A 9,889-nucleotide genomic window follows, 5' to 3' on the forward strand; every position below is an offset into this window, starting at 1 on the left:
CAAGATGGGAGCCTCACTTGAGATCAGGAGTTCGAGACCAGCCTGAGCAAGAATGAGACCCCCCCCCCATCTCTACTAAAAATACAAAAAAATTAGCCAGGCATGGTGGCATGTGCCTGTAGTCCCAGCTACTCAGGAGGCTGAGGCAGGAGGATTGATTGAGCCCAGGAGTTTGAGGTTGCAGTGAGCTAGGCTGCTGGGCAACAGGGCGAGACTCTGTCTCAAAAAAGAAAAAAAAAGGCTCCTATAATACGTCAATAACACAGCCCTTTAACTTTTCATAGTTTTTTTTCTCTTCCAACCTAGGGACTCCACGTACCCCAGCTGGGTTTCATTGCTCCTGAACTGCATTAGTTAAGATTACTCAAACTTGGATTTCAAAGGAATACTTTCATTGTTCCATCTGTCACACCAAGTAACTGGGGCCAGCTGGATGTGAGGATGCGTGTGGTTACCATTGTAATCTTGCTCTGCTTTTGCAAAGCTGCTGAGCTGCGCAAAGCAAACCCAGGCAGTACGAGAAGCCTAGTGAATCATGGCCGGGCAGGTGGGGGCCGGAGAGGCTCCAATCCCATCAAACGCTACGCACCAGGCCTCCCCTGTGACGTGTACATGTACCTCCACGAGAAATACTTAGATTGTCAAGAAAGAAAATTAGTTTATGTTCTGCCTGGCTGGCCTCAGGATTTGCTGCACATGCTATTAGCAAGAAACAAGATCCGCATATTGAAGAACAACATGTTTTCCAAGTTTAAAAAGCTGAAAAGCCTAGATCTGCAACAGAATGAGATCTCCAAAATTGAGAGTGAGGCGTTCTTTGGTTTAAACAGACTTACCACCCTCTTACTGCAGCACAACCAGATCAAAGTCTTGACGGAGGAGGTGTTCATTTACACACCTCTCCTGAGCTACCTGCGTCTCTATGACAACCCCTGGCACTGTACTTGTGAGATAGAAACGCTTATTTCAATGTTGCAGATTCCAAGGAACCGAAATTTGGGAAACTACGCCAAGTGCGAAAGCCCACAAAAACTAAAAAATAAAAAACTGCGGCAGATAAAATCTGAACAGTTATGTAATGAAGAAGAAAAAGAACAATTGGACCCGAAACCCCAAGTGTCAGGGCGACCCCCAGTCATCAAACCTGAGGTGGACTTGACTCTTTGCCACAATTATGTGTTTCCTATACAAACGCTGGACTGCAGAAGGAAAGGTGTGTACTTTTCTTTTTCATTTTCATGGATAATTAAAAATGCTCTTTGAATCTTCCAATCCTCCCTACACCAGACCATGCCTTGAGATTCCTAGTGTCACTCGCACCAGAAATCTTTCCCCAGTGACAATGGAATTCACTCCAAGCTTTTCCAGAATCCAGATTCAAGGTGGCTAGTGATTAGGGGACAGCACAGGAGGGAAGGAGGTGTCCTCAGCAGTAGCAGCCACTTGGGTTCTCCTTATTTGCTCATCACAAGCTGTGACTGTAGGAATTCCTTTCATCTTAAATCCAATTTCATTTATATAGGTAAACCAGTGGGTATGAAAACAAGTGCAAATGCCATCTATCTAAGCTGACTTACACCAATTAAAGTCAAAACATGGTGTACATCTGTAGGGAGATGATAACCTCAAGGAAAAAGCATCTGCAGAACAGAAAAGGCAAGAGCACTCTGAGACGTAGTACAGTGATAGTGCTTCTGCATTTATCATTTAGTCCCAAGGTTTTTAATAAACACTTGGTAACATCCTGTATCTTAATTATTTCCAAATCATCCAGAATAAAACAAAAAAATTAAAAAGCTAAATTTATAATATTTAATCCAAGAACTATGACACTAGGAAAATCTTTCTAGAATATTATCTACTTCCTGCAAATCATTACTGGGTTTTACATTGCACACGATCTTGTGCTAGAACGGTAAAGGATTTGCATGTACAAGATAAAGTCGTGAACTAAGAAAACAGATGGAAGATTTTAGTAATGCTCTTGACATGTTAGTGAAGACTGATGTTTTCAAAGTATGATCTGGAACTGCTAATCTACCCCACAATAATAAACGATATGACAATGTCTATATGTTTCATTTCTGGCATGGTTTAATAATTTATTTGTAATATTAAAGCCAGATGTCAGTGAATTAGAGTCATATGGAGTGTGATATCATTTCTTCCACCAATTTGGGGAGGTTTTGCTTTGTTTTGTTTCTGTGAGGGCAAGAGAAAGGAAGGGTTCACAGAGAAGGCCCTGGCTCCTCTTAAGAGAATGGTAGGCAATTTGTTAACCTCGAAGAATCAGGCAACCTGAGCCAGGAATAAATTTGTTCACTTATCAGCAAAGTTGTGCTCAAGTCTTGCCCCCCTCTCTCTCTCTGACTCAAAAGGGGGCACCTGGTTTTCCACCACAGACATGTGGCACAGAGAGGTTTGCTTACTAAGACACCCTGTGAACTGTATATAATTTGATGCCATAGTGGAGCAGTTATTAATACATACAGCATCATAACCTGGGGCATGCCATTCTGGGCTCCTCTGAATTTGAAAGGAAGTGCTCATTAATTGAGAACCTACTATGTTCCAGGTACCCCACAAACATGCTGTCCATGACTTCCAGGATGGAAGTAATATCCCCATTTACAGATAAGGAAATGAGGCTTAGGAAGGTTCAGTCACTTGGCTAAGGTCTCACAGGTAAGCAGCAAGATAAGAGTTGAAACTTGGTCTACTTGAGCCAGAGCCTATCAGCTCTCTACTTCACCCTGCTGTCTTCCAGAATTAATCTGATCATGTTCAAACAAGCGGCTGCCTCAACAATGCAAGCATTAGAGAATTCCAGAAGAGTCAGTAAATGTAGTTTCTCTCTAGCCAGACTGGAGGGAATTTCCCTGATATTGTTATAGTGAATACTTAGTGCTTCATATTGAAGAGCATGTTTTACTAAAATTTCCTTTGTGATACTAGATTAAAAACTAGAATTATACATTTTTAAAACTAGAGCAAAGCTCCTATCCTAAATATGGGTTAGAATACTTGATGTTTCTGAGGTTCTACCCTCAAGCTAAAGTGAATTTGCACTTGCTGTATCAGGTGTCAAAGAGAAAAGTAGGTAAGATTAGGTTCATTATCTGAAAAAAATACCATCTACACAAAATTTAAAACTTCTACAGCTACACTATACTGTGCTATAAGAAGAGATAACATGTTTAGAAATATCTTTTTTTTTTTTTTTTACTGCTTTTATACTCGTGGGCAATTCCCTCCCCTAATGAACCTATTTCTAGCTTTTGTCTTTTTTTCTTGTTTTCCGTAATATTTTTCTTTTTCTCTTGGCAAAAATCAGCTTATAAAAATATGAATGTATTTTTATTGCTTGCTTTCCTCAACTTATTGTTTTCTATGCACAAACTTTCAGAAATGCCCCATGAATATATCATACCCTGCTTTAAAAATACATTATTTACTGGAACACAATATAAGTAAAGTTTCATGATACACACAGTATATACAGTATTGGGTCATATATTAAAGGACAACTTAAATTGCTCCAAGTGTTAATGACTATGTGTTAATAATTCAGAGGCTCTACTAGGTTATAAGAAGGGCAGCTTTGTCTTTTAATCTCATCAATATAAATGCCTTTCACTATGGTTTATATAAATCTATTGATACATTTGATCATTTAGTTTTCATTTTTTATTATATTTTTGATTCCCGTAAGTTTAAAGGCAAAGGTCTTGTGTCCCTTTTGTAGTGCCTGGCATAGGGCCATGTACTTTAGATTCATGATGATAATTGAGCTGCCTTTGTTTTTTCAAAGAAGTAATTTAAGAAACCTTTAAAAATAAAAGTACATAGAAGTTAAAAATCATGGCTAGAATTCAAGTATGACAATCTGAATTTAATCCACCCTAATTTTCCTTATTCCATTCTATAAATGGGTAACAAATGTCAAATACTAAGAATAAATTTTCAGCAATGTTCATCTCTAGCTCCCTGCCAGAATATAGTAATACAGTACTTTTGATTATTGTGCTCTACATAGCATCTAAATAAGCCTAAATCATGCCATCAAGAGTGGAACTAGCAGTGATACTAAAGAGTAAGCTAATATCTAAGTGCTCTGTGGCCCTGAGAGTTAACAGTTTACATGCATTACGTCATTTACTCCTCATAAACCTAAAAGGGTATGCTCATTTTAGAAATGATGAATTTGAGGTATAGAGAAGTAAAATTGCCCTTCAGAGGTCACACATGTAGTATTTCAGTTTCCAAGCCACGGACCACCAGGCAATGCCATCTCCTCCTTCAAGATTCTGGGCACAACTGTTAACAACAAATTTATAAATGCCTCTGTGTGCTTCCTTCTAGTATTGAATCCCCCTCTTAGGCTCTGTACAAGTATACCACGTATGTGATCACACAAAGAGAAACTGCATACTGATTTCCCTAATTCGGGAGTTGAGGTTTCCCAGCTGACTTGGAATGAGTCCGACAGCATGCATAGGGTACTTAATGTGTGCCAGTTCCACCACACAGATGTCAAAGATCACTACGTATTTTTGCCTTAAACATCTGACAGCAAGAAAAAGAAATAATAGCTTTATTCACTGAGAAACAGGCATTTTGCCAACAAAACTTAGTCTTTCAAAGGGAATAAGTGTGGAACTAGTTGAAAGGCATGTTTATGCCATATTGAGGTAAATGGATTTGCCAAGAATACATGAAAGTAAGAGTTTTTAAACTGCTTTTAGATTCACATTTACCAGAATAATTTGCCATTTTAAAAGAGTCATTTTACTTCTAACATCAGGCTGGGGAGAATTATGCAGGTAAATTGTCCTCAGCTGCCTCTGAAGTTAGGGGCACAATTTTGCCCCTGGCTTGAACAATAGTTAAGGATTTTTTTTTTTTGAGACAGAGTCTCACTCTGTTGCCCTGGCTAGAATGAGTGCCGTGGCGTCATCCTAGCTCACAGCAACCTCAAACTCCTGGGCTCAAGCGATCCTACTGCCTCAGCCTCCTAAGTAGCTGGGACTACAGGCATGTGTCACCATGCCCGGTTAATTTTTTCTATATATTTTTAGTTGTCCAGATAATTTCTATTTTTTTTTTTAGTAGAGACGGGGTCTCGCTCTTGCTCAGGCTGGTCTCGAACTCCTGAGCTCAAACAATCTGCCCACCTCGGCCTCCCAGAGAGCTAGGATTACAGGCGTGAGCCACCACGCCCGGCAAATAAAAAAATAAGGATTATTTTTTTATTTGCAATAAACAAGGCCATTTATGTCTCTTTTCCTTCTACTACCAAGCCTTCAAAGTAGTTCTGAGGTTGCTGACAACCAAGATACCCTACTAAATGGGGAAATTACATGGAGAAAATTTTCTAATTTCCTCCTCAAAATCAGCAAGGTTTGGTTGAGGAAGGGACAATCAAGTAAATATAGTATTTGTTGAGGCATTTACCAAGAATGTCAGGTAACAGTAAATATGAAGTACGTATACCATGTAGTGCCTGGTCTAGAAATCTATTTTTACTAACGTGGCTTTTCTAAGTCACACTAGTAAAAGGTTTGATTTCTATTTCCTGGTAGTACTTTTATTTTTACCCAGGGCTGCTTTTGACAATCCCAAAGTTGATTCTGCAACTCGTATCCTTTTTCCAGCATCCGCAGGTCTACCACATTGCTTAAGCCAGGTTTCAGGGTGTTCTCATAAACATTTTTTTCTACCCATTTATTTGTGGTTAAACCCACATTAGCTTGTCCTACAGTGGTTGATCTGTCATCTACCCTCATGTCCAGCCCAGGAGATGTGGGTTCACTAAGCAAGTCCTGATAAACAGGCTCTGTTCTACAACCTAGGAGGTGCTGACTCCAGTGACAAGGATGACCTGCAGCCCTTAATGGCTTTAGAGGACCTTACTGAGGATGCTGGCTCTTGTTCATAGTGAGATGGGAAGCCATTGGGGGATGCACTATGCTCTGATGGGATTTAGCATGTGCTCAGGCCTGTTCATGCAATTTTCTTTGGCTTTAGATATCCCTTTCTCCTTTGTCTTTAAAAGTTGATTCTTCAACTTCACAGGTATAACAGTGATAGAGAAAATGGGGGAAAGAGGAGCATGAGGGGCATGATAACCTTAATATTATTAATTTTTCCAGAGTTGAAAAAAGTTCCAAACAACATCCCTCCAGATATTGTTAAACTTGACTTGTCATACAACAAAATCAACCAACTTCGACCCAAGGAATTTGAAGATGTTCATGAGCTAAAGAAATTAAACCTCAGCAGCAATGGCATTGAATTCATAGATCCTGGTAAGTTCCACTGAATAGCTCCTTTAATGGGTGATGGGTGTTCTGTGATATTTTCCTATGACAACATTTATAGTACATATGATTTAATTTAAAAACACTAAATATTAAAAAGTACAAATTTTAATTAAGCATGACAATTAAATTTAAATTAGAACTTGTTTGGCACTCAGAGAAACAGTTGTCAAAATGTTGCTGTGTGAAGCACATAATACTATATGTTACCAGGCAAAATTTATTCAGTTAGCCCAAAGAGTTAGTCTTCTATAGAACAGATTTAAAAAATAAGACTATGTGGCAAGTTGTCAATAATACTCTAAACATGTAGTGATTCTTTTAAAGGGAAATTCAGATTTGGAATTTTCTTTGGTATTCATTAAGCCCAGACTTGTTTAGAGTAAATTTGAAACAAACTGCTAAGCACCAAGCTCAAAATTAACATAAAGTGTGGGAGAAAGAAGGCTGAATGGAAACCTCCAATGATCATCCCTCTCCACATGAACACCAAATTCAAAACTACCCAAGCAAGGAAGCACCTTCAAAAGAGCCAAAAATCAGATGAGCAATTATACTACCTGGTTTTAACATTATATCAAGGAGAGAGGCACAGAAGAGGGCAGAAAAGACAATCTTGCATTGCCTACGCCACCCCTCCCCCATCCCTCCTGGCAGTGCCGCGCCAGCGCCACCAAGTGGAGAGAGAACCTGTGAGCACAGGAGAGGGAGAGTGAAGTGATTGTGGGGCTATGTGTTGGAACTCAGGGCCACCCTGAGGGTCATCTGTTGAGGGGAACACAGCACAGGGTAGAATTCTGCTGCCCCCACGGAGGAAGACTTTAGACCAGCTCCGCCAGAGGGAAATCATCCGTTCTGAAACCTGAGTGCCAGCTAGCCCCACCACTGGCTGACAAAAAGCAGCCTGGGGCCTGTACTAAATTTGTAAGGCAGTTGGGCCACAAGGGCTGCAGTCCTTGGGCAATTCCTGTGGCTGTGCTGGCTCAGAGCCAGTGGACTTGGGGTGCACATGACCCAGTGAGACCCCAGTGGTGGCAGCTAAGCCAGTGCCTGTGTCACCCCTCCCCCAACTCCATACAGTACAGCTCAGGGAGAGTCTCCTTCCACTTGGAAAAAGGAAAGGCAAGAGTTCAGAGAACTTGTAACTTGGGTACCAGCTCAGCCACAGTAAAATAAAGTACCAAGCAGACTCCTGAAGCCCCTGAGTCCAGGCCTTAGTTCCTAGAAGGCATTTCTAGACCCACTCTGGACCAGAAGGAAAACTGCTATCCTGAAGGGAAGGACCCAGTCCAGGCAGGATTCACCACCTGCTGACTAAAGAGCCCTTGGGCTTTGAACAAACATCAGAGGTAGCCAGGCAACAGTCACCATGGGCTTCAGCTGACACTGGACTGGCTTCAGTTGTGACCTGGCACAGGTGGCCACAAGACAATGCCCATGTCACTCCTCCCCCAATTCCAGCAGCTCAGCACAGACAGTGAGGAAAGAGAGTGAGGTACATGGCTGGTAATCCAGGGAATTTTCTTGTATCTTACCCAAGTCCACCAAGGCAGTACCACCAGGAGTCTGCAAGAGTTGCAGCATTACTGGGCTTAGGGCACTCCCAGTGCTGCTATGGCTTCAGTGACCAAAGACTTAGATCACAACACTTAATTCCCTTTGAATATCTGGAAAGCCTTCTGAAGAAGGATGGGTTCAAACAAGCACAGACTGGAAAGATTAGAATAAATACCTAACTCTTCAAAGCCCAGACACTGATACATTCATAAGCATCGAGAACATCCAGGAAAACATGACCTCATCAAACAAACTAAATAAGACACCAGTGACCAATCCCACAGTGATGGAGATAGGTGACATTTCAGACAGAGAACTCAAAATAGCTGTTTTTTAAAAGCTCATTGAACTTCAAGACAACACAGAGGGAAATCAAAAGCCTATCAGAGAAATTTAACAAAGAGATTGAAATAATTTTTTAAAATCAAGCAGAAATTCTGGAGCTGAAAAATTCAGTTGATAAACTGAGAAATGCATCAGAGTCTCTCAACAGCAGAACTGATCAAACAGAAGAAAGAATCAGTGAGCTGGAAGATGGGCAGTATTAAAATACACAGAAGAGAAAAAAGAAAAAAAGAATGAAGCACGCCTACAAGATCTAGAAAATAGCCTCCAAAGGGCAAATCTAAGAATTATTGGCTTTAAAGAGGAGGTAGATAGAGAGAGATTGGGGTAGAAAGATTTTTCAAAGAAATAATAGCAGAGAACTTTCCAAACCTAGAGAAAGTTTTCAATATTCAGGTACGAAAAGGGCATAGAATACCAAGCAGATTAAACCCAAACAAGTCTACCTCAAAGCAATTAATAATCAAGCTCCCAAAGGTCACAGATAAAGAAAAGCTCCCAAGGGAAGCAAGAAAAAAGAAAAACACTAACATATAAAGGAGCTCCAATACATCTGGCAGCAGACTGCTCAGTGGAAATCTTGCAAGCCAGGAGTGACATGACATAGTCAAAGTGCTGAAGGAAGATCAAATGTACTCAAAGCAGAGACAGACATATTATATCTAATCCTAGATTAAGATCAATTCTCTTTTCCATCCTTCAAATCTCTTTTAAATTTGCTAAGTGAAGCCTCTGGCAAAAAAAAATGAGCTTGTAAGTTAAGTAAATACATGGGATTTGGAAAGAACTGAGAATTACTGCAATATTGATCGGATCTGTAACATACACAATATATATGCCTTCATGATGATACTTCTTCAATTTGAAAAGTCTGAATTATAAAAATAATTATTAATACTATGAATAATGCAATGAAATATTATGAACACTAGAATTTTAACATAATAAAGTGAGAATTGAGAATGAACATTCTGGAGCCACAAAGGCATATTTTAGTATTAACATCTTTTAAAAATATTACAAAATCGTAACTTTTATAATTTCTCAAGGGACAACGTTATGCTACCTTGCATCTTAGCCTGTTACAGATAATGCAAGCTCTGATAGCAATTACCTTTGAATTGTGAGGTCAAAAGCAATTTTCATTTCACAGTAAACAAGAATACTACAGGCACCCTTCTCCCAAATGAAGTGATCATTATATTAGTAGTGTGCAGGTCAGTCACTGGTAGCCAGTCTCCACAAAGCCAGGCCACAGGGTGAAGAATCTGGAGGTGGAGACCTTCTCTTGTCTCACAAGACCCAAAGAATCACAGAAGCACATACCATGTCAAAGGTTCCTGGGAAAGTGTCTAATTCGTTCTGATGCTGTCATCCAAAACCAAAACTGTAGCTTACCAACTGTCAAAAGGATCAATGCAGGCCGGGCACGGTGGCTCACACCTGTAATCCTAGCACTCTGGGAGGCTGAGACAGGCAGATTGTTCGAGCTCAGGAGTTCGAGACCGGCCTGAGCAAGAGCGAGACCCCGTCTCTACTAAAAAAAAATAGAAAGAAATTACCTGGACAACTAAAAATATTTAGAAAAAATTAGCCAGGCATGGTGGCGCATGCCTGTAGTCCCAGCTACTTGGGAGGCTGAGGCAGTAGGATCGCTTGAGCCCAGG

At 40.3% G+C, this 9,889-nt stretch overlaps 2 protein-coding genes across 2 annotated transcripts in view; one reads left to right on the plus strand and one right to left on the minus strand.

The window, feature by feature from the left end:
- The window catches only part of FBXL13 (F-box and leucine-rich repeat protein 13), a 198,399-nt gene that overhangs the window by 102,713 nt on the left and 85,797 nt on the right, over nucleotides 1-9,889 (minus strand). The window lies entirely within an intron of this gene.
- Nucleotides 442-9,889, plus strand: part of LRRC17 (leucine rich repeat containing 17) — a 12,535-nt gene continuing 3,087 nt past the window's right edge. The window contains exons 1-2 of the mRNA XM_012650314.1: nucleotides 442-1,213; nucleotides 6,153-6,308. Coding sequence (XP_012505768.1) covers nucleotides 442-1,213; nucleotides 6,153-6,308 — 928 coding nt within the window. The remainder of the gene's footprint in view (nucleotides 1,214-6,152; nucleotides 6,309-9,889) is intronic.

This window comes from Propithecus coquereli, unplaced genomic scaffold (genome assembly GCF_000956105.1).
Source record: "Propithecus coquereli isolate 6110/MARCELLA unplaced genomic scaffold, Pcoq_1.0 Scaffold32, whole genome shotgun sequence".
In the NCBI taxonomy this organism is placed as follows: domain Eukaryota; kingdom Metazoa; phylum Chordata; class Mammalia; order Primates; family Indriidae; genus Propithecus; species Propithecus coquereli.